Source organism: Pinus tabuliformis, chromosome 3_1 (assembly GCF_031772625.1).
Source record: "Pinus tabuliformis cultivar Carrire ecotype Pingquan chromosome 3_1, CPIR1, whole genome shotgun sequence".
NCBI lineage: Eukaryota > Viridiplantae > Streptophyta > Pinopsida > Pinales > Pinaceae > Pinus > Pinus tabuliformis.
The window spans coordinates 270,327,960-270,354,123 of record NC_142301.1 but is presented as its reverse complement, the minus strand read 5'-3'; the positions used below and the strand labels follow the sequence as shown (position 1 = coordinate 270,354,123).

Below are 26,164 nucleotides of genomic sequence, written 5' to 3'. Positions count from 1 at the left end.
AGCAGGCAAATGCTCAGTATGCACTTTATTGAACACATGTGATGCCATGGGGCATCTTTTGTATCGTATTTCTAACCCTACTCCTTGTTTTTCCGCATTTTCATTTCTGCTTTAGATAGTTAATAAATGAAGAGCTTTTATCTTTATTGTGCTTAACGTATATGCTAGTTTTTGGATGGACGCTACTTATTTTTTGTGTTGTATGGATGCAGATTCTGGATTCTCACATTCCTGCAAGCAGCAAAGTGTCCCCAAGTAGAGCCAGATGTTGACCACTACGGTCAACTACCCATGCAGTACACCACCCTTTTCTTGGCAAAAAGGGGCAGCACCTGATCAGCATGTCCGTGCCATCCTGCCATCATCAGCAGCTTAATCATTTTTGTTGTAAACCCAGTCTGCATGTATGAATTATAAATAATCTAAGCAGATCAGAGTCATGTATGTAAAATTGCCTAGGTGGACCTAACTTTCTATGATAATCTATGTCCCGGAAGGTTTTTTGTCTCACCGATCCATGGATCGGCAGAGTTTTCCTTCAAACCTGACCCCAAAGCCGGGATGCATTTTGTCATTAGAACTTTAGGAGAATCCTACTGTGTTAATCTGCTAGATTATAGTTGTGTCGCAGAACTGGGTGATTGATCAGGGTCTGTGTTAAGCGGGCTTGTCCCCTTGAGATGTAAGTTGTAAAAGTCATGATGTAATGTGTCTTGAGGGTTGAAAAATGTTTTAAATCCCCTCGTGAGTCCTAAGTCCTAGGTCCTAGGTGATGTTTCCAAAGGTTTAGTTCGATGATCCATTTAAAAAAATGAAATAAAATAATAAAATAAATAAAAACTAAGAAATTTAAAAATTTTAAAAATAATAATAAAAAATTAATTGAATAAATCGACGGATGAGATCAAGAGATGTCTTGATCCTCATCAACGGTCGAGATCATTTCTACATGGATCAATCGAACTAGCCGTTGGATCATTTCCTTTAAATAGGGTGCTAGGAGTCATTTTCAGATCATTGGATCTGTGAGTCTGATACTGAAGAAGCTCTCTTGTAAATCTGTTTCTGGTTAATAAAAGAAGACTTTGGGGTCCATATCTTGCTGGTGTTACTCTCTTAAAATGCTGTGAGATTGTTTCATTTTCTGCATATGTTATTTTCAGCCGTTAATAATAGCTTTTTTGTAGAGTATTGTGAGCACAGGTATCTTGTTCACTTGCTGGGGTTTGGGTGCTGTTAGGGTTTCTGAAGTAATGGCAGGTATCTCCATTACTTCTTGAGATCTAGCAGCATTTTTGCCCTCTTTATTGACAGTTGTTTTGAGCTGTGCAGAAAATATCATTGAAGGAAATTTTGTGGGCGTTCGGGGAAGTTCTCGGCTGAACCAGCCAACTCCCGCAAGCATTTTGTGTTGAGCCCAGTTGGATTTGATCCTGAGTCTATCATTCGGTTTATTTTTTCTAATTTGCATGGGAGATTTTCTGAAGTTCTTCACAGTGACAATCTGAAATCTTTGTTTCTTTAAAATATCTCGTGCTTACTGCTGAATCTGGCTGTTAAGGGGCCACATTTGTAAATTAATCAGTTGTTTAGGGTTTCAAATTTTTCTGATCTAGGGTTTTAGATTTCTTTGCTTTATGCGATTTTGATTAGGGTTTTCAGTGATTTTGTCCTTTTCAGGTTACCAGAAACAATGACATGAACCAGTGATCAGCAAGCTAGCGAACCTGTGGACTCGCATGCCTTTCGATACTACGCAGTCACTTATGCATTATTATCATGAAAGTCAAATCTGTATCATGTTAATGGAATTGATCAGTGAGGCTGTCACGGCATAATCTCTCCTCCAAAACCGCTGACAAATTCTCTGCATTAATTAAAGACAGAAGGTGATATCCTGAAACGTGGTTGTGTGGGCATCGAATTTTTTAACATGCCGGCAGCAGGGTAAGTCCAAGCTGTAGCGTGCAGCATATATTTTGATGGAAATTATTCACGTCCAGCCGTTGTCTTCACATACGCCTGCGTTGTCATTGGTTGCTGTTTTTGCGTGGAGATATCAAAACGTTAGCAGCGGGAGCTCCAGGTTGAAAGCCAGCTTCGACTCGATCTACAATCACTGCAACTTGTCTTGCGTTTTCATCATTGGGGCGGATGATATCTTGAAATCGTATTCCTATCCTTCTAAAAAAACGTTCACACCAGCATTAAATCATAGTCACGTCGGCAGCTAGGGGTTACGCTTTCATTCAAGCGTTTTTTCCTCTTCCGAATAGCTGCGTTTGGGGTTTATTGCGATATTTCAGAGCCGCAGGTATCATCGCATTCAACGGGCCAGGTAAATGAGGCGAGTTCTGAAACGATTTAAGAGATTTTCTCCATGCATTCGGTAATTTTCGCTGAACAAGGGTTACGGTACCTTCGTCGTTGGCTATGATCTATTACTGTTTACCTTCTCATTCGCAAACCCTCAGGTAATGACTATATTGTTTCAAGTGCGAGTAAGTCTGGACTATTTCACTTGCACGTTCAGATCAGGGTAGCGTTTCCATTTCTACGCGTTCATTTCTGCGGGTCACGTATCAGGTAAATCGCCCTTTTTTTTTATATGGATATATAATCAGTCCTGTGAGGTAACGTAACTTTGGATTAGTTTTGCGTAGATTCTTTTATTTTAATTTTAGCTCTTAAGTTTAGATTTGGAGATTGTATAGTTTCATTTATATTTTAACTTTAGATTTTGTTTATTAGTTTTTTTTAGATTTAGGTTTATGTATATGTTTGTATAGTTAATTGTTTAGATTTAGTTTTACTTTTTTTAATTTTTTTTAGATTTATAAATTTTAATGTAGATTTTTCTTTTGGTTTTTGTTTAATAATAAAAAATGAAAATTTTTTATTTTTAGGCTTGGTTAAAAATTCGATTTTGGTTAGGTTTTATTTTTTATTTGACCTTAATTAGATTTTTAGATTTTGGTTTTATTTTTTGTTTTAAAATATAAAAAATAAAAAAAATTTCTTTAGATTTTAGATTTAGTTTTAAATTTTCATAGTTTAGATTTTTTAGTTTTAAATATAAAAAAATAAAAAAAAATTCTTTAGATTTTAGATTTAGTTTTAAATTTTCATAGTTTAGATTTTTTAGTTTTAATATAAAAATATAAAAAATATTTTTAACGAGTTTTTTTTAGGGTTTTAGGTTTAGATTTAGAATTTTGCTTTTTTAAGTCCCAAAAAAAAAAAATTTGGAAAATTTTCTTTTTTTTCGGATCCAGTTTCAGTTGTCTATCATGTTATATTTTTCATGTTGAATTTTCAAGTCGAGATGCGAAGTCGATATCTGGTGAATGATTTACGATTCTCGTGGTGGTTTAAAGCATTTATCTTTTTCAAAATTCTCAGTCGCTGGATATCGTTTGGTTATGTGATTTCGCTGATACCTTTTGATGACAAATGATTGCTATTCACGGTTTATTTTTCTATATCTAACAAGTAATCATTTTAACAATAATCTCCTAAGGCACTGGTCTGCTAAATTAATCAAATCCATCGAGTGCTTTTTATATCGTATCTCGTGTCTCCCAACCAACTGGTCGACAGTTGGTCTCATCATCTCACAGGGACTACCCCCCTTAGCCGCGGGAGACAGGCTTAAACGGAGGGATCGGGGATCAGAGTGACAGCCCCCGGTCTGAGCGTTGTCGTGTCAATTCGCGCGACAACACATCCCATAGAAACTTTGGAAGTCTTTGATCATGTAGCATGGCCCGGACAGCTTTCATCATCGTGTGGTTCTTCCTTCCCACCACACCATTCTGCTTAGGAGTATGTGGTGTAGTAGTCTCCCTCTTAATGCCAACCTCAGGTATGCCTGAGTAAACCAATTGTAATATATCGGAGGTCTTGCTTTGGCTTGAGGGGAATGGTCCCCTTTTGAGCTTTCCTTCGGCACATCCTGGACATACACCTTCTTTCTCTACTCAGAATTCGGGCATCCCTGTCACCATCTGTCTTACATCAGGTAGAGCTTTGTAATGAAGGTGGACAAACCTCCGATGCCAAAGTTCGGACTAAATAGTTGTGTCACAAGACATGACACCTAGCAGACTTCCATCGACCTGATATAATGAATCAACACTAAACCCAAGAGTAAAGGCATTTTTAACATTATTTTTCCATATACATACCTTGCCATCGCTGAAGGTTACCTTGTAGCCTTTGTCTTCCATTGCCGAGATGGACACTAGGTTCTTTTTGAGGTCAGGTGCATTTAATACATCTTGGAATTTCTAGCCTTCTAGAATGCCTGTCCTCTTCCTTGATTCCCAACTCTCCTCTTACCTTTGCTGTTGAATTTGTCATTCCTTTGATTGCCATCAGAGGGATTTCGAGTTGCACCACTGCATACTGTACCATGCTTCTCTAATCATGATTATCATCATGCTGCCCATGTCCATGATTTTATCCATCATAATGCTGCTCAAACTAGTGTGCATCATCATCATGCTATCCTATATGTCCATGATCTCATGTTGCCCTTTATGTCCATGATCTCATTCCTCATGATGCTCATGATCTCATACATAGTGACTTGCTTTATCGCAAATGTAACATCGTCATTTTCTTCTAGCCTTAGGTCCAGCCTTTCTTTTTGATTTAGTCCCGGAATTATTTCTTTTCTTTGCATGAGAAGAAAAGGCAGCAGGAGGACCTTTAGGCATGGGCATTTCTTGCACTTCTTCCCTTGTTTCTTCTTGAATGCATCTAGCCATTAATTCCTCGAAACCAGGAATTACATTATAGTTCAAAAGAGTAGTCCTGAACACATACCATTCAAATGGCAATCCTCCAAGAGTTGTGAGTGCCATTTCTCTGTCAGTAATAGTTTCCCCAATAGATAGGAGATCGTTCTTGATCTCGGTGATTCTTAAGAAGTATGCTTGCATACTTTCATCTTTACCCTTCTTGATTTCCCTCAGCTTATTTCTAAGAAACAAAACTTGATTTGCATCATTAACTTTAAATAAACTCACCAGTCTATCGTAGATTTCCTTGGAGGTGTCCAGTTCAGAGATGTAGGCCACCAAGTGCTTGTCGATAGAGTCCCGTATGATCTTCTGTTGTTTTGACTTCTCCATTTTTTCATTTGTTCCAGGCAGCAGCGGATGCATTTGATGGAGGCTCAACAATATTGCCTCTCACATGATCCAACACTCCTTGATTCTCAAGGGTTAGATCGATAGACATCTTCCATCCGTGATAGTCAGCTTTCTCACGGAGCTTGTCTTCAGCAGGAAAGAGTGTTGAGGACCCCATAGTTCTTTTAGGATAGCCTTGCCAATATTCTCTTCGATGATTGCTCTTTCTCTTGCTCGGGCTTTGTCTTCACCTCAGCGCTGATACCATGTTAAGTTATGGTATGTTCTATGCTTATAACAGTTTACTTCTTTTTCTTATTATATTCCACCGATTAGCAATCACATGTACATAAAGTAAAGTGCAGATAGAACATTAAACGATCGACAGAAAACAAGCCAAGACAAGAGACACAAGATGTGGCGGCTAGCCAGGGACAAACCCCACAATGTGTGGGGAAACCTTTTGATCAAATCTTCTTTTATCTTCAATAATTCAGCAGAGAGAAATAGTACAATAAATCTGATTCATATCAGCAGTAGAAAACCCTAGGTCAATAGCATCAGCATTAGCGGCTTCATTATCAAACTAGGGCAGACGATATCTTGCAAACCGTTCGTCAGATTGACTTCATTCCACCACCAAAAGTTTCGGCTTCCAGAGGAGGTTCAAATGAACCTACAGCGCAGTTCCAAAGAGGAGATCTTCTAGGTCACGCAAGTCAATCTTTACTTCTGCAGTTGCAGCTTCAGTTTTAGCAGTTTCCGGCTTCAAACTAGGGCAGTCGATATCTTGCAAACCGTTCATCGGATTGACTTCATTCCACCACCAAAAGTTGCGGCTTTCAAAGGAGGTTCAGATGAACCTACAGCACAGTTCCAAAGAGGAGATCTTCTAGGTCACGCAAGTCAATCTTTACTTCTGCAGTTGCAGCTTCAGTTTCAGCAGTTTCCGGCTTCAAACTAGGGCAGTCAATATCTTGCAAACCGTTCGTCGGATTGACTTCATTCCACCACCAAAAGTTGCAGCTTTCAGAGGAGGTTCAGATGAACCTACAGCGCAGTTCCAAAGAGGAGATCTTCTAGGCCACGCAAGTCAATCTTTACTTCTGCAGTTGCAGCTTCAGATTCAACAGCTTCCGGCTTCACATGTGTGAGAGAATTCAGCGCAGTAGAGAAGAGACTCATTTCTGCGTAGTAGAGAGAGAGAGAGATGTGATGAGATGAGTGAGTCCAAATGAGGAAAAGTCCTCTTATATTTATACACAACGTTGGTGGGTGAATAGATGCGACTGTTGGGCTTCTGAGCCTACATGAGTTGTAGGTCGGCTTGATAATAATTCCATAATCAAAATAAATTCATATCTCCATGAATACTTATCGGAATCGGATGATCTTTATATCGATCCTACACCTCTCGACAAGAGGAATCTAATAAAAATATTATCAGCCATGAATAAGATGACCCACATGAAGTTTTGCCCTGGTTGCCAATTTTAACATTAAGCTTGGTAGGACTCTTTCAGTTTCGATTTTACATGTCCATTATTCAACCCGCAACGAGGGGAGGGTAGTACAAGATTCGAACCCAAAATCTCTGGTTCGGTGAGACTTCATTCCACAGCGATTGCCACTTGAGCTACCCTAGGCAAACAATGTAGTTATCTTTTTATTTCTATATCATCAAAATAAAAATTAGAGACATCACATTTATAATATAATTCATAATTGATATCAGTATCATGTACCAAGAATGTTAAGCAAATAATAGACTTCATATTGGTATCCATGTACCGATATTGTTAAGGAAATAACATATTTCATATTGGTATCCATGTACCAACAATGTTAAGAAAATAATTTGAAATTATTCTTATGTGTAATCCTTTGTAGTTATAGAATAGTTCAAAAATGATAGTCTCAAGTATATAGCCAAAATAAAGTAAAGATATACAAACTAAGGTTTTTAAGTTCGTCAAGATCAACACAAGTTGGGGTATCTTCAACCTATGGTCTCTGTATCTTCCCAGGTAACCGATCCAGTGCTATAATTGTCCCACTAGACCTAAACTCGGTCTCCCAGGTGGTTCTTGAGCTGTTGAACCCTATGTTCCAATATACGTAATGGTTCAACCGAAATGGTTCCCTCGTTAGATACCTGCAGTTCCTTCCATTGAAGGTTATGAGATTTGTCAGTGATATAATGTCTCAATACATATACATGAAATACATTATGAACTATATGCAAGTGGGGTGGCAGTGCAAGACGACAGGCGATAGGTCCAAGTTTTTCCAGAACTTTGAATGGCCCAATAAACTAGGGTGACAACTTTATTCCTTTTCCAAACCAGATGGTGTTTTTTTTTTGTTTAATGTGGATAAAAACCTGATCCCCTACTTCATAATTCCTATCTGTCCTATGAGCATCAGCATAGATTTTTTTGTCTATCTTGTGCTTCCTTTACCCATTGCTTAATTTGTTTTACCTACTCTTCCATTTCTTGAATTAATTTTGGTCTCATTATTAAGCAGTCCTCTAACCTATCCCAACTTAGCAATGTTCTGCAAGGTCTTTCGTATAATGCTTCAAATGGAGGCATTCCAATTGAGTTGTGGTAGTTGTTCTTGTATGCAAATTCAACCATAAGCAAGTACTTTTCGCAGTGTGTCTGTTGATCCATAACGTGCATCCTCAGCATATCTTCTATTACTTGGTTCACCATTTTTTGTTTGTCCATCAGTCTCATGATGATAAGTTGTACTTAAATTTAGTTGAGTTCCTAAGGTTGATTGAATACAAGTCCAGAATCTTGAAGTGAATCGTGGATATTGTAGAAAACACTGTTCATAAGGTTCATGAATACTGGTGGTGCATTGGTCAACCCAAATGGTACCACAATTAACTCATAATGCCCGAAACGTGTTCGGAATACAATCTTAGATATATCACTTTCCTTAATTCTTAATTGATGATAACCTGATCATAGATCGATTTTTGAAAAGATCGAAGCTCCTTTCATTTGATCGAAGAGGTCATCAATTCGAGGCATTGGATACCTATTCTTTACTGTGGCTCGATTTAAGTCTCGATAGTCTATGCATAACCACAAGGAACCATCCTTCTTCTTAACAAAAATTACATGAGCACCCCAAGGTGAAATACTGGGTCGAATGTGTCATATATCCAATAGTTATTTCAACTGAATTTGTAATTCTTGAAGTTCTAGAGCTGTCATTTTGTAAGGTGTTTTAGAGATTGGTTCTATACTAGGATTCAATTCTATCATGAGATCCAACTCTCTTTCAGGAGGTAATCCTGGTACTTCCTTTGGAAAAGCATCCGGAAATTCAGATAACATTGGATATTGTTCTAAGGATTCCCCTTTCTCTTTGCTTACTTCTTGAACTGCATATACTTGACAACCTTTTCTTCAGGAACGCTTCATTTGCATCGATGAGATAATGCGTAAATATACTTTCCTCTTAATACCTTGGATTTGGATCGTCTCCCCTTCATCATTTATACAAAGAATTGTTTTCCTGTAATAGTCTACCCATGCTTGATGAGCTTCTAACCAGTCCATCTCTATGACGAGGTCGTAAGTTCCTAGGGCTGTGACATAAACTTTTAACTTAGTCGAACAGATCCCTAGATCAACTCTGCATTCCTCAACACTTAAGTCTACGGACTAAAGTTCTCCTGAAGCCATTTCTACTTGTCTGAAATCATTTTGCTTGCAGACTACCAACCCACATTTATTTAATGCATATGATGAAATGAAACTATCAGTCGCACTAGTATCAAATAAGATTTTGAGTTTTATGCCATTAATAATACCCGAGGATTCCACTATAGTGGACTGATGTTCTGCTTGATTATTGTTGACTATTGCATGGATTCTATGATTGTCTTGGGTATTTGATGATGGTTCTTTTCCTTCTCGATGCATTGCATTTGATGAGGCTTTCGGAAAATCACGCTGAAAGTGCGGTCCTCCACATCCCCAACAATTAACCATTACATTTTCCACACTATTTTTGTGAATATTATACTAGAAGAAATAATACTAGTTGCTGCAATAGGATTTCAATGGTGAAATTTTCACAGACTTCAAGGAGTAAACCCCAGCAAAACAATTTAAAGGATTTTAAAAAGAAAAAAGCTTATGAAGGAAAGAAGATCGGTGCCCTAGCTTGCCAATATATTTTTGGGGGCATATGGGGTCAAGAATCAACACATGTGAAGAGAATTGGAGTAGATTTAGGTTCAATAATCTAGGGTAAGTTCACTCATTGTCCCTGGACTTTTGAATTTTAAGGATGAGAAGAGGGAAGGAGCCCACTTGCTCCATCCTTAAAGTCTTGGAAGAAGGGTTTGTTGAAGAGGGATAATGGAAATAAAATGCTATGCTCACTTGCTTAATACTTAATTACCATCATCCATAAACATAACCGAAACAAAGAGAGTCCACTTCAATTATCATGCATTCATCTGAACTTCACCAATATCCATCCAAGAAAAGAGTAAAACCCTCATCGATAGGCCTCTCCAAGAGGGCATTCAATTCATCAATCCATAGCCAAATTATAAGAAAATAAAATTGCAGAAATTTCATACATGCTAAGGGAGTTCTCCCCCAATCCAACCATGATAAAATGAGAGGAAGTGCACCCCTATTTAAAGAGGAAGTGCTTTAACTTCCTTTACATTAAAATATTAATTTCTTAAGCTAAAAGCAATGTTGCAAGAAGCGGGGACATTTTTTGGAAGTGGATATGTGGAAGCGTCATTTCTCAAAAATCTAGGAAGTGAAGCGTCTCGGAAGTGTCTACTATATATATATATATATATATATATATATATTATATTTGTTTGTATTTATATTTTAAAAAATCATCCAAAATACCAAAAGAATTGTAGAAGGTATGAAAACATGCATATTTGTACATAAATCAAGATAGATATGGCATCCATTGTACATCAATGATTAATTATTTGAGCATCAACCATCTAGAATCTAGATTATTCACCTCTTGTCTCAGCGTTGCCTCTACCTCGATTCTCTAGGGATATCAATCAACATTGCCCAATTTTGATCAAACTCCCCAATCCAAGCCTTAAAATATGGTGGAAAAAGCTTAACATGCTTGATCAATGATTTTGACATGAATGAAAGGTAATTTTTTTCTAAGACCGTGACAAAGGAGTTCAACAATTAACACCACCAACACTAGGGTACATGAGCACATATAGGGCTTGTTGGTCTTGATTAAATGCCAATCACATACCCTCATACATGATATAATCTAATGAAATGCCACAATCTCATTGACACTGAATTCCTGAAAACTGTTAAGTCTGCTGAATTTTGAATAGGATATGAAATTTTATTTTCTCCATACGAAATCTGATGAGACTGGAACCACTCTCAAACATCCTGAGTCATTTCATAGTCATATTAAAAATTTAAGTAAAAAGATGAAAATGAAAGGTAAAGGAGAATGTCACTTTTACATTAAGAATTTAACATTACCATGAGGGAGCATCTAGGAAGCATCTAAGGAGCATCAAGGGAGCACCTTGGGGTTGACAGAGAAGCCCCAACCCAACCTAAGCCAAAGAAAAAATTAAAAAAACATTTAGAGCCCCACAGAACAACCCATCTCCCTCTAGATCCGCTGGCGATTTGCGAATCTGTGCCTGAACCTCCATGGATTCATGGTGGATCCTTTTTTGGATCTACAGATCGGGAAACTGAAACTGCGAACCGGGCTCGTGTGGTTCCATATTTCCAGGAATCGCCTCAAAACAATGGAACCACAGATCCGATTTTCGGATCCGCGGTTATGTCGAAGGATCGCCCAAGGATCTATACGGGACACGATTCCAGCCTAAACAACAATTCATAGCATCTCTTACAAAAGAAGTAATAACAATTTCATCCTCCATATCCATTTCACTAGCAACAGATATACCATCAACACTGGTTGCAATGCTTTGAAGTTTGATTGGCCATCCAAACTTCTAGGATCATCTATGTCTTTGTTAAGTAGCAAAAATTGCTATTACAGGCTCTGTTCTCTGTTGATTTGGGGTAGCATCGAATGTGCTCCAGCCACGAAATTTGGTGGAGAGGTTGGGGCACATGAGATCTCCAATACCCAAAAAGGGTGTGGGCAAATTCTAAACAGATCATGAGATATTAAAATAATTAATATTTTTAATGGAGTCCCTAAGTCTAAACTTGGGGAAAATAAAATATTAATGTGTATTAATATGAATCTATGTTAGAATGGTCCAAAAGACATGGATCAAGCCAGATCTAATCTTAACCGTTGATTAGGGACTTAATCTCGTTTGTTGAGATGTCAACAGGAAAAGTATAAGAGGAGGCTTGAGGGTCACTTGGAGAACACACTAGAGTGATCAATCATTCTATTCTCTAGAGCGGGGTTTGCTAAGAGAGATAGAATCAGTGATCGGGAGAGCAGCTGAGGGGCATTGAGTACCGACAAACAGAGAAGGTAGAGATTGTGTTGGGAGAGCAGCGCAGCTGCCAAGGGGAGCGACGTAGAGCCAACAAGGGCTCACGCAGAGGCAACCAAGTGTTGCGCAGAGCACCAAAGAGGCCAGCGTGTCTGACGCAGAGGCCCAAAAAGCTGACGCAGGGCCTCTTGGGACTGACGCAAGGCCAGCATGAGACAGAGAGGGGCTGACGCAGTCTAGATTGGGCAGATGCTAGTGTTGCAGAGCAGTTTTGTGCTAAGGAGCTGCCGGAAGGATTTTCCGGGGTTTCAACCAGGAGATTTCTCTCAAACTATGAGGTATAGTTGCTAAGGAAATTCTTTGTTGAGTAGGCCAGTTTCGGCACCCAGATTGTACTCTGATATTGCTTGATAAGAAAACCCTCAGATAGCTGCACCGGTTTTCCCACATTGGGTTTTTCCGGGGACATTGGTCCAAAAATAATGGTGTCATATGGTGTGTTTGTTTCTGTTTCTTTCTGTTTCTGATCTGTAATATGTTGAGCATGCACTAGTATTTATTTTCAATATTTACATTGTAAACAACTTGTTAAGGAAAATAACAAGTAGGTAGGAATAAATCAAATAAAGTGCATGGAGGGTTTCTAAACTAAGTAAACTTATAAACTTCAACATGGTATCAGAGCGTGATTGCAGATCATAGGAGGACTAAGAGACATCAGCCGAACAGAGCAATAGCAGCAGAAAACAGTTGTCCCAAGGTGACAGAAGCTGTTTCTAACAGCGCAAAAGCCAAGAAGTGTGACGCAAGCTAGCCAAAGCCATGCAGAAGAAGCTAGGAGCTGCGCAGAGCCTCAAAGAGGCCAGCGTTACTGACGCAGTGGTCCAGAGGGCTGACGTAGGGCATCCCAGGGTTGACACAGACCCATCTAGGGTGACGCAGTTCACAGAGAGGCAGTTGCTGGAGTCTAGAAGGCTACAGAAATATTGCAGAGTGGAGTTGGTGAGGTACTGTAGTCAGAATAATACCTGACAAAGCAAGGCCAGAGGAGTTGTTACCGAGGGTTTCTAGCCGAGGAACCTGGATCAGCAGTGTAGTTGCACAAGACAATTAGAGTAAGGGGCATCTCGACAAGCGGTAGAAGGATTTCCAGGAGGGAAATTAGGACTCAGAAGGAGTCCAGAAGAGAACTTCCAGATGGGAAGTAGAGACTTAGAAGAGTCAAACAGAGAACTTCCAGGAGGGAAGTAGAGGAGCGTCATGGCATTACACGGGTAAGAGACCAGGATAGAATGGACGAAGCATCAAACTTCACAGTTTGGAAGGCCAAAATCTTATCAGTGCTTGACAGCAATCATGTCAAGAACTACGCCTTGAAGGTTATAGCTATCCCAGTTGAGCCCAATGATAACAACAAGTACGAAGAGGTGATGGCGAGGGCCAAGTGCATTATCCTTGACAGGGTCAAAGATCATGTGGTACCACATATAGACAACAAGGAAATGGCAGTTGAGATGTGGGAGGCTCTCAAGAACCTATACCAGCATACTTCTGTGTAGAGAAGAATGTTACTCGAGAACCAGATGATGTTGTATCAGATAAAGAAGGGTCAATCGATTGACACCTTCCTTGGAGGACTGAATGAGATCCAAGACCAGTTGACTGCAATAGGAGCAACACCGGATCAGGAGCTTATGGTGAGGACAGCCCTGAATGTTGTCTCAAAAGATTGGGAAGTGTTTGTCCAGAGTATCCTGGGTAGAGGGACTCTCCCACCTTGGGACGAGATGTGGGTAGCTCTTTGCCAGGAAGAGATCAGACGACAGTCGAAGACAGGCAGCAGGAACAAAGGGATCAAGGTGAAGCAGGAGGAGGAGGATGTGGCCCTAACATCTGAGGGAAAGCAGGAGAAGCGGAAGAAGAAAGATCTCTCCAAAATCAAGTGCTTCCACTGTGGGGAGATGGGTCATTATGCGACCCAGTGCCCAAGGAAGAAGAGTAAGGGATAGTCATTCGAGACTAAGGTAGTGCCAGCATGGGTAGAGAAGGAAGTTTTGACATAGGATGACTGTGCCACGAGTGCACACAGGCCACTTGAGTGGAAATGGGGAGACATCAAACTGTAGTCAGATGGACTACAGGTGATGAGGGGCAAGATCCTTGAGGTACCCAGCCTCTTGGATTAGACATTGCTACGGGAGCCCCGACGAGGAGTAGCAAGACTGGCTGGGAGGGTAGAGACGGATGCGGACGGAGCGGCAAAGAGAGCTACAGTGCAGGAGTCCTGAGACAGTGCAGAGCTAGCAGGCTGCAGCAGTGCGAGAGGAACAGGAGTGTTGCACCAGTGCAGGAAGGCACAGTGAGGTGTGCAACGGTGCCAGATGCAGGGAGTTTTTGTAGCAGCACAAAGGTCAGAGAGAGGGAGCACTTGTCAGCGGCAGAGGGAGCTTCAGCATCAGTGGCTGTTTCTAGCCCTACAAGGAGGTCAGTTGGGAGATCAGTTACTTACTTCTCAGTAACTGAGTTGCAGTGTAGCAGTGGGCAGCACGATGCATCATGATGAGAGGAGGTGCAGTGCTGGGAGAAAGGACCAGCAGCAGCACAAATGCAGATGTAGCTATCGTACAGATGCAACAGTGGCAGTGGCAGAGACATGGGCAGTAGTACAGGAGGCAGCAGTGCAGAGGATGTTGGGCAGAAAAGCCTAGCATCATCACAGGTACCCATGCCGGATGATCAAAGTAATACTCAGTGAGGAGTATTGCTAGAGCACAGTCCTCGCTAAGAGGATGTGTTGATTTGGGATAGCATCGAATGTGCTCCAACCACGAAATTTGGTGGAAAGGTTGGGGCGCATGAGATCTCCAATGCCCAGAAAGAGTTTGGGCAGATTCTAAACAGATCGAGAGATATTAAAATAATTAATATTTTTAATGGAGTCCCTAAGTTTAAACTTAGGGAAAACAAAATATTAATGTGTATTAATATGAATCTATGTTAGAATGGTCCAAAAGACATGGATCAAGCCAGATCTAATCTTAGCCATTGATTAGGTACTTAATCTCGGCTGTTGAGATGTCAACAGGAAAAGTATAAGAGGAGGCTTGAGGGTCACTTGGAGAACACACCAGAGTGATCAGTCATTCTATTCTCTAGAGTGGGGTTTGCTAAGAGAGATAGAATCAGTGATCGGGAGAGCAACTAAAGGGCATTTAGTACAGAGAAACAAAGAAGGCAGAGATTGTGTCAAGAACGCAGCACAGCAGCCAAGGAGAGTGACGCAGAGCCAGCAAGGGCTCACGCAGGGCCACGCAAAGGCAGCCAAGTGTTGCGCAGAGCACCAAAGAGGCCAGCATGTCTGACGCAGAGGCCCAAAAAGCTGATGCAAGGCCTCCTGGGGCTGATGCAGGGCCAGCGTGAGATAGAGAGGGGCTGATGCAGTCCAGGTTGGGTAGACGCTGGGGTTGCAGAACAGTATTGTGCTAAGGAGCTGCCAGAAGGATTTTCCGGGTTTCAGCCAGAAGATTTCTCTCAAACTGTGAGGTATAGCTGCTAAGGAAATTCTCTATTGGGTAGGCCAGTTTCGACACCCAGATTGTACTCTGATATTGCTTAATAAGAAAACCCTCAGATAGCTGCACCAGTTTTCCCACATTGGGTTTTTCTAGAGACATTGGTCCAAAAATAATGGTGTCATGTGGTGTGTTTGTTCTTGTTTCTTTTAGTCGCTGATCTATAATATGTTGAGCATGCACTAGTGTTTATTTTCAGTATTTACTTTGTAAATAACTTGTTAAAGAATAATAACAAGTAGGTAGGAATAAATCAGAAAAAGTGCATGAAGGGTTTCTAAACTAAGTAAACTTAGAAACTTCAACATTCTCCATTTTCCTGAATCCAAACTCATCAACCTCAAAGTTAACCAATATTACCCTTATTGCAAGGGCTTGAATAACAGACACTTTACTGAGGGAAGTGAAAATTTCAGTCAAGATACCCTTCAACAAAACAATGGGTAACAGGCTGATCCCTAAATTTTTACACCTAACACAATCTACTTCATCTAGGGTTTCAAATGTGGTGATTTTTCTATTGTTCACAGCTGCATGTTATTACATGACATTAATCTCAGGGTTGTGACAAGGCATCTTACATAAGGGCCCTCACTCACTTTTACACTACTGTAGCACATAACGCATGACTTAACTGTGTTTTCTCCATAATACTGAAGCCTTCTCACTTTCTCATCTTGATTCCATCACCCAACTGATAGACATTGATTTTGATAGTACACCATCACTTTATGATCGGAAGCCCCAAACAGTCCAAATACATGGCTTCTTTCTTGAAAGCATTATGGAATCTGTTTATTATCTATGGTTCTGACAGCCTATAATTGATGAGAAGAGATATGTATACAGGAAGTTCTCCCTCTTACATCACATCTTGAGTGATATTATCCATAGGACTCTCACAAGTTTGTTGGTTTCTCTTCCCTCGTATTCCTAAAGTGAACTTTCCATTTCTTTGATTCTCTGTAGCTCAATAACTGTAAAATGATCCAAGATACTCATCAAATCTTTAGAAAACAATGCCATAACTGATGAGTTACTGCCATACTGGTACTCCAGATATCAACTATTGTAGGAATGCCTCATCAACACACTTAAAATATTGGAATATTTTCCTTTTTGGAGGATAAAGAAATAGGCTTAGAATTGGGATTTCCTCCTGGACCCTAGGCACTTTTGCCAGGCTATCACCTCCTAGAGATGACAGGCATCCCTGAAGGGTTTAAATATGTGGCTTCTTAAAGCAATCCATTATCAGTCTACTTCTATGGGTCTGAGAGATTTCAATTGATGAGACGAGATATCAAGCATACAAACATCCGAAAATGTTTTAATGCCTTTGTACTGCATTTTGGAGCAATGCGATAAGTTTGTATTTGGTGTAAAAATTTATTTCTTAGCCACAAAACTTCATAAGATAGAGAGGTATGGTGAACTGCCTGGTCTTGTCTTTTTACAAAAAAATTCAAAATACTTTAAAAATATTTGACTATGAAAATCCTCACTTATTGTTGATGTGCAGTAAGACTTGGTATATTTGTCATATAATATATAGCTTCAAGTTCGAGTCCTCAGACACTTGCATTTTAAATTATAATGTCCTCCTCCTACTTTCAACATACAAAACTCAAACTATTATGCGTTTCTTCTATTTAAAACAAGCAAAAGTAACTTTCAAAAAACATTAACAAATAATAATAGTAAAGGGATAAAGGGAAAACTAACTGTTGTGAAGCTGATGGTTGTCCCATGTAATCAAAATATTTGTCGTAATCTGCCTGAAAATAAATTAAAAAGTTTGATATCATCATGCATGTCATATTATCTTGTGACACTTGGTTTGGCTCAAAGACAACACAAAATGAAAATGAATGAAACTGTAAGATAACTAACAGGAGTAATTCACATGTGAAGAAGAAAAATAAAAGATGATGGGGGAAGAATTAGGTAAAGTGGATCAGGAAAGATATACGATGATAGGTGTTTACTCTCTACAAGGCGTTCATAGGTCACGCAACACAATTTGTTTGCCTCTTGCTCTCTCATTTCATTATTGGTTTATTAATTGCTAGTGAGGAATCGAAGAGCATAAGAGCGAGCTTGGGTAAGCCATTAGGGACATATCCCCTGCAGCATAAGTTTATATTCGTTGAAAGCCTTTCTCAATATTTTCTCTTATCTTGATGTTCAGGATGACCCTGTAATTTGTAATGTCCCCGATTTGTTGACTTAGAGGCATCATTTTCCCTGGCCTAACTATCTCTTTTAGGCTAGCAAGAGGGGAAAATTACTAAGGGGACTAGGGAGTTTGCCCAATTTCTTTGATATTATTATTATTAATAAAGGGGGAAAATTATTTTTATTTAAAATAGGGGCAAAAAGTACTTTATCAATAAAATAATAAAAGGGAGAAATCTAGAAGGTTGGAGAAGGTCCGGAAAAATCTTATAAAAGGAGGGAGGAAAACATTTCTCATCATTCTATCTTGTGATCTCTTATTGTGATTGGATTGGAGCTCAAGCAACTTTCAGCTCGAGGGTTTCAGGTGAAACTCTCAAACTAGTTTTAGTGATCTTCCATAATTAACCTATCTAGTATTTTTTCAATTTCGATGGTTCTCCATAGCCACCCTAGTTGGCCTATTATTGTGCTTATTGTAGGTGATCTACTAAAGTTTGCAGGGGTACGAGTTATTGTTGGAGGTTGAGCTTCATGCTACCTTTCGAGGCTGAAATTCTCCTTCTTGAAAGGTCAAGTATTGTTCAAAGAGGCAGAGCTTTATTGCTCAATCTACAAGGCCAAATCCATATCTGAGGGGCCAAATTATTGTCCATCTGTCAGAGGTTTGAAATCATTGTTTGAAGGCCAAATTTCATAGTTTACTTGGGACGAGGTTGAGTTTGCTAGCATTTGAAGGTCGAATCCCTTTGTTTATCTGGTAGCTGAGAGACTCATTTTGAGAGGGTCGAATTCCCTTTTCCTGTGGCTGAATTATCATCTGAAGAGCTAAGCTATAGAGGCTGAGTTACATCAATCACAGGGTCTAGATACCCTTGCAAAATTGTAGAGCTAATATGTCAAATTTTTGTGCAAATTATTCATTGTTGTTTCAGGAGGATCGAACAATAATTTGAGGAGGTCAATTTCTGAAGGTGGCCGAAATACTTAGTACCGAAAGACAAACATTTATATGGAGATTTCATTGTTGAAGTTCGTGATCAATCTAAGGAGGGCTGAGTCATTTCTCTACCAGATCAAATTTCTCTTTGAAGCCAAGACATTCCTGAGGGTCATATCCCATCTTCAGTAGCAGAGTCCAATATTGTTTGGGACTATTGGTTGCCTAGAGATCAGAGGATCGAATTGGCTATCCTAAGAGGCCAAGAACCATTCCCTTGAAGGAAAAAACTAATAATCACTAAGGAGACAAAATTTAGATTATTGGAGATCAAGTGCTCAGTTGTTAGCAAGCCAAATCCATCCTTCTCACTAGTTTCTGATGTTGGTCAAATTTGTTGTAGTAGAAGTTTTTGTGAGGCTGAGTTCGTTATTCTTCAGGTTGAGTTCTTCTCGAGGAGTATCATATTGATTTCAGAAGTTTAGATAGTCTTGTGTAATGGGTTCTAAATTGATTTGGCAATGTAAATACTTCCCGGTGAATTAATAAAGTCTGAGAATTGCCCTCTTTATCTACTTGTTGTGTCTAATCATTATCTTGTTTACCAAGTGTTTGCTGTGGGTTGAAGTAGTTTGTTTGCAAATTGTTTGTTGAAAGTTCTCAAAGAAAAAATTTTAAAATTCTTCCTGGTATTTTAGCTTTGGTACATTACAATGGTATCAGAGCATGGACTTGGCCAGCTGTGGGCCTAAATCCAAGTGATGCCACCAAGAAGAAGAAATAGAGACCCAGAGTCAGAGAAAGAAGTTGAAGATACCATGGGAGACAAGGAGAATGTAGGTGAGGTAGCTGCTACTATAAAAGAAATGGCGAGGAAACAAAAGACGACACTTGACCTGATTGAGCAATTAGCTAGAGCTCCCTTGAGGAACCAAAATCAACAAGACAACAGTGGAGGATCATCTTCAAGCGAAGGAAGCTATATTCATGATCGCACCAGTATGTAAAGTCATCCCCATTTGTATGATACATCCACCAGACCCACCATGCCTTAGTTTCTTGAGGAAGCAGCAGAGGAACAGGATATGTTAACAACAGAGACAGAGTCATTTGCAGTTGCCATGGAGGCATTGTTGGAAATATTGAGAGGGGCAATGACTCAATATTTCATAAATTTCAACAATTTAAGTATCAAAACAATTAACCAATAATTTCACATAAAAAAAACACATGATATATGTTAGTTTTTGTAGCATCGGATGTGTTCTAGTCACGGAACTTGGTGAAGAGGCTAGAATACATGAGATCTCCATAACCCTGAAATTGTTTCTGGAACTTCCACCTAGAATTGGCTTAATTAGATTATTAACCTATTTTTTAATGTTTCCTAAGTCTAAACTTGGGAAAATTGGTTAATTAAACAGAATTAATTAAGTCAAGGTGGGAATTCTATAAAAAATCACACAGATTGACAGAAGATTAATGATTTAATCTGGGCCCTTGATTAAGATCTAATCTTGGTCGTTGGTGTTCCAAAACAAGATTATAAGAAGAAGTCGATGGGTAGATGGAGAATACACTAGTGCAGATACTCAGTGATCTAGACAATTTGATTTTCCAGTACATTTGATTCAGCAGAAGAAATCGAGTCAGAGGTTGAGTTGCAGGTGGCAGAGGGGCAAAGTAGCAGATTTTCAGAGGAGTCTCCAGTTCTGGAAGAGTCATAAGAGAAGGCCGAAAATATTCCTCAAGAGGTAGTGTAGGCACTACACAGTGCCTCAAGACAGGTAGTTTGATTCAGTCAAGAGGGTCGATTCAGCTTCCATAGGTCGGAAAATTTTCTAGGAGGCCAAAAGGATCACTTCCAATGGCAACAATGTTGAAGTTTCTAAGTTTACCAGTTAGAAACCCTCCATGCACTTTATCTAATTTATTCCTACCTACTTGTTCCGTTACTTAACAAGTTATTTACAATGTAAATACTCAAAATAAACACTAACGCATGCTCAACATATTACAGATCAACAACTGAAGGAAACATAAACAATCACACCAAATGACATCGTTATTTTTGGACCAATGTCCCTAGAAAAACCCAATGTGGGAAAACTGGTGCAGCTATCTGAGGGTTTTCTTATTAAGCAATATCAGAGTACAATCTGGGTGCCAAATCCGGCCTACCCAACAGAGAATTTCCTTGGCAGTAATACCTCTCAGTTTGAGACAAATTTCCCAGCTGAAACCCTGAATAATGCTTTCGGCAACTCCTCAGCTCCAATCTGCCCCAGAAACCCCAACGTCTGCCTTTTTGGACCATGTCAGCCCCTCTCTGCCCAGCACTGGCCTCGCATCACCCTGAATGGGTCTACGTCAGCCATAGGAGGCCCTGCGTCAGCCTTCTAGCTCTCGGCATCAACAACGTTGGCCTCTCTGAAGCTCTGCGCAGCTCCCGGCTACCTCTGCGTGGCCCTGCGTGAGCCCTAGCTGCTACTGCCTCACTCTCCCCGGCCACTGCACTACTCTCCCAGTACTATCTCTGCCTCTTTGTCTCTCTATACTCAATGCCCCTTAGCTGCAACTCCGATCACTGATTCTATCTCTCTTAGCAAACCCCACTCTAGAGTATAGAATGACTAATCACTCTGGTGTATTCTCCAAGTGACCCTCAAGACCCCTCTTATACTTTTCTCGTTGACGTATCAACGACCGAGATATTAATTACTTTAATATCTCCTGAACTGTTTAGAATCTGCCCAAACCCTTTCTGGGTATTGGAGATCTCATGTGCCCCAACCTCTCCATCAAATTTCGTGGCTAGAGCACATCCAATGCTACCCCAAATCAACACTCCCTCTTAGCGAGGACTGTGCTCTAGCAATACTCCTCACTGAATATTACTCTGATCATCCAGCATCGGTCCCTGTGCTAATGCTAGGCCTGCTACCCACCATCCTCTACACTATTATATCCTGTACTGCTGCCCATGGTTCTTCCATTTCCACTGCTGCATCTGAACGACAACTCCCTCTACATCTGTGTTGTTGCTGGTCCTTTATCCTAGCATTGCATCTGCATTGCACCTCCTCTCATCATGTTGATTCAAGCTGCCCATTGCAACTCAGTTACTGAGAAGTAACTGATCCCCCAACTCTGACCTCTCTGTTGGGCTAGAGACCCTCCTAATGCTGAAGCTTCCTCTGCCACTGACAAGTGCTCCCTCTCTGACCTCTGCATTGCTGGAACAACTCCCTGCATCTCGCACCATTGCACACCTCTCTGTGCTATCCTGCACTGGTACAACACTCCCGTGCCTCTCGCACTGCCGTAGCCTACTAGCCTCGCGCTGTCTCGTGACTCCTGCACTGTAGCTCTCTCTGCTGCTCCATCCGCATCCATCTCTACCCATATCAACCAATCCTGCTACTCCTCTTTGTGGCTTCCGTAGCAAGGTCTGATCCAAGAGGCTGGGTACCTCAAGGATCCTACCCCTCATCGCCTGTAATCTTCCTGACTACAGCTCAATGTTTCCCCACTTGCGCTCAAGTTGTGCGTGTGTACTCATGGCATAGTCATCGTTTATCAACACTTCCTTCTCTGCCCTTGCTAGCGCTGCCTTAGTCTTGGAAGACTCTCCCTTACTCTTCTTCCTTCTTCTTCCGCTTCTCCTGCTTTCCCTCAGATGCTAGGGCAACATCTTCCTCCTCTTGCTTGACTTTGATCCCCTTGCTGCAGCTACCCGTCTTTGACTGTCGTCTGATCTCTTCTTGGCAAAGAGCAGCCCACATCTCATCCCAAGGTGGAAGTGTCCCTCTGACCAATATACTCTAGACAAATACCTCCCAGTCTTCTGAGATAGTATTCGGGGCTATCCTCACCATCAATTCCTGATCTGGCGTGGCTTCTAAAACAGTGAACTAATCTCGGATCTCATTCAGTCCTTCGAGGAAGGTGTCAATCGGTTCTCCCTTCTTCATCTAATACAACCTCAATTGATCCTCTAGTAACATTCTTCTCTGCATAGAAGTATGCTGGTACAATTTCTTGAGGGCCTCCCACATCTATTATGCAGTTTCCTTCTCGGCAATGTGTGGTACTACATGGTCCTTGACCTCGTCAAGGATGATGCTCTTGACCCTCGCCATTGCCTCCTCGCACTTGTCATTATCATTTAGGTCGACTGGGATAGCTATAACCTTCAAGGCGAAGTTCTTGACACGATTTCTGTCAAGTACGGATAAGATTCTGGCCTTCCAGACTACGAAGTTCGACGCTCCATCCAGTCTGTCCTGGTCTTTTACTCCGTGTAGTGCCATGATGCTCTTCTACTTCCCTCCTGGAAGTTCTCGATCTAACTCCCTCTAAGTCGCGATTTCCCTCTTAGAAATCCTTCTACCGTTGTCGAGATGCCCCCTACTCTAATCGTCTGTGAAACCGCACCACTGATCCGGGTTTTTCAGCTAGAAACCCTCGGTAGCAACTCCCTCCTCTTGGCCTTGCCCTGTTAGGTACTATTTTGACTACAGTACCTCACGAGCTCCACTTTGCAACGTTCCCACAGCCTTCTAAACCCCAGCAACCTAAAGGTGAGAGCTCCTAGGCTCTGCGCAATCTCGGCACCAGCAACCCGGCCTCCTCAGCCAACTGCGTCAGCCCTCCTAGCTTTTGTGTGGCTCTGTGTGAGGCTCCCTTTGCCTTCCTTAGCCTTTGTGCTACCTCTTCCTAGCTCACCCTTGATGACGCAGTCACTGCATCACTCTTCCCTTATTTTTGCTCTACTAGAAACAACTTCTGTCACCTCGGGACAGTTGTTCTCTGCTGCTATTGCTTCGCTCAGCTGATGTCCTCAATCCTCCTGTGATCTGCAATCACACTCTGATACCATGTTGAAGTTTCTAAGTTTACCAGTTAGAAACCCTCCATGCACTTTATCAGATTTATTCCTACCTACTTGTTCCGTTACTTAACAAGTTATTTACAATGTAAATACTGAAATAAACACTAGTGCATGCTCAACGTATTACAAATCAACCACTGAAGGAAACAGAAACAATCACACCAAATGACACTGTTATTTTTGGACCAATGTCCCCAGAAAAACCCAATGTGGGAAAACCGGTGGAGCTATCTAAGGGTTTTCTTATTAAGCAATATCAGAGTACAATTTGGGTGCCAAATTCGACCTACCCAACAGAGAATTTCCTTCATAGTAATACCTCTCAGTTTGAGACAAATTTCCCTACGAAAACCCTAGATAATGCTTCCGGCAGCTCCTTAGCTCCAATCTGCCCCAGAAACCCCAACGTCTACCTTCCTGGACTGCGTCAGCCCCTCTCTGCCTAGCGTTGGCCCTGCGTCACTCTGAATGGGTCTGCGTCAGTCTTAGGATGCCCTACGTCAGCCTTCTGGCCCTCTGTGTCAACCCTCTAGCCCTCTGCGTTAGCAACACTGGTCTCTCTGAAGCTCTATGCAGCTCCCGACTACCTCTGTGTGAGCCCTGGCTGCTACTGCGTCACTATCCCCGGCTACTACGCTGCTCTCAGGCACTATCTCTGCTCTTTGTCTCTCTGTACTCAATGCCCCTCAACTGCAACTCTGATCACTGAATCTATCTCTCTTAGCAAACCTTGCTCTAGAGAATAGAATGACTGATCACTCTGGTGTATTCTCCAAGTGACCCTCAAGCCGCCTCTTATACTTTTCTCGTTGACATATCAACGGCCGAGATTAAGTCAATAATCAACAGCTAAGATTAGATCTGGCTTGATCTATGTCTTTTGGACCATTCTAACACAGATTCATATTAATTCACATTAATATTTTAATTTCCCTAAGTTTAGACTTAGGGACTTAGGGACTCCATTAAAAATATTGATTATTTTAATATCTTCTTAACTGTTTAGAATCTGCCCCCCCCCTTTCTAGGTATTGGAGATCTCATGTGCCTCAACCTCTCCACCATATTTTGTGGTTAGAGCACATCCAATGCTACCCCAACAAACAACAGGCTAGACGTCACATCAGAGGCAATTTTTGGGCAGTACGAGTGAGGCCTGCACAGAAGTAGCGCAGAAGCCTAATGCAGAGGGTTCTAGAGCCAGTTCTGAGGCTCAATTTGTTGCGGGATTGCTTGAGGGTGGTAAATTCCCTCAAATATTTTTGCTAGTATTTTTCTCAAATAGAAATGTCAGTTTGACATCATTTTATTGTACTTAGAATTTTTGTTGTTGCATAAATAATAAAACCCTCAACTGCTACACTAGATTTCCCACATTGGGTTTTTCTGATGACAATTGTCCAAAAAAACTGTCACAATTCTTGTGTGTGCTAGAATTTCTCATTTTCATGTATTTTATTTTCCGCGGTATTTTTTATGGCAAAAATTGCAGTTGTGATTTTATTCATTGCTTGTCGTAGCAAATAAACTATATAATTAAATTTACAGTTAGGAGAATAATTTTCAATTACTGTAATAGACGAAATTTTCACATGGTACCAGAGTGTAAGTGATTAGTTGAGAAGCTCAAAAGCAGAGAAGGGAATTTCGCTGTTTAGTGGAAGCAGCAGGCCGAAATTCTCAGAGGTTGCGCAAAACATAGACATCAAGCTCGATTTGCTACGAAGAATTTGATTTTCAGTTGCAGGGGGCAAAAAAATTTGAATTTCCCAAAATAAAGATTCGAGAAATCAAAGGGAGCAGCAATAGCTCAAAGTTTCGCTAAGCAGATTTCTGGTTGGACAGAGAGGATTTTCCAGCAATTTTCGATTGCAAAATCAGCGTCGGATGGAAGAAGAATAGCACACAAAATTGTCCTTTCTATGACCATGGAAAAAATTGACATTCAGGGGACCTCAAATTTGTCTTCAAGGTTGGAGGATGGATTTGCTTGCTTATCAGGATTAGCTTCACAGGGTGTGTGGTATATAGATAGTGGAGCGTCAACTCACATGGAAAGGGTTTCTCCAGCAGTTTTCGATTGCAAAATCAGCGTCGGATGGAAGAAGAATAGCACACAGAATTGTCCTTTCTATGACCATGGAAAAAATTGACATTCAGGGGACCTCAAATTTGTCTTCAAGGTTGGAGGACGGATTTGCTTGCTTGTCAGGATTAGCTTCACAGGGTGTGTGGTATATATATAGTGGAGCGTCAACTCACATGGCAAGGGTTGAAGAATATTTCTCTAGCTACAAGGAGGAGCAGATGGACTTCCATATTACAATGGGGAACAAAACGAAGTTTACTCCAATAGGGAGAGGTACCATTGATTTTCAAAGGGAGTCAAGAGCAAGCACCAGTGCTACAGATGTATTGCATGTGCCAGGATTGGGTATGAACCTAATTTCAGTATCCTAGTTACAGAATAAGGGATATGATATCCATTTTGTAGGGAAGAAAGTGTTTGTCAAACACTCACGCTGGAAGAAGGTAAGATAGATTGGAGTTCGAAGCAACAAACTATATAGGTTGCAGCTCCACTCTCCAATGGCACTATTAAGTAGTGACAGTAGCAGTGGGAAGGAACTAAATGAGTTATGGCATAGGAGAATGGAACACCTACACCATGGAGCACTCAAGATGCTCAAGGAAACAATAGCAAGGGTTCCAGAACTTGGGACGGAACACGATGATGTGTGCAGAGGATGCGTACTTGGGAAGTATGCTAACGCAGCATTCCCAAGAAGTGACAGTAGAGCAAATGGCGTGTTAGGACTTATACATTCAGATATTTGTGGACCAATGTCCACTAGAGCTCTTAGTGGTGCCGAATACTTCGTTAACTTTATTGATGACCATTCCAGGAAAACCTGAATCTACTTTTCAAAGACAAAGGATGAGGTCTTCGATCGTTTC

At 40.8% G+C, this 26,164-nt stretch overlaps 1 protein-coding gene across 3 annotated transcripts in view; it reads right to left on the bottom strand.

Moving 5' to 3' along the window:
* The window catches only part of LOC149186831 (uncharacterized), a 409,056-nt gene that overhangs the window by 95,068 nt on the left and 287,824 nt on the right, over nucleotides 1-26,164 (bottom strand). For all 3 annotated transcript variants that reach the window (XM_089412693.1, XM_089412692.1, XM_089412691.1), the window contains exon 8: nucleotides 16,920-16,972. In XM_089412693.1, coding sequence (XP_089268819.1) covers nucleotides 16,920-16,972 — 53 coding nt within the window. The remainder of the gene's footprint in view (nucleotides 1-16,919; nucleotides 16,973-26,164) is intronic.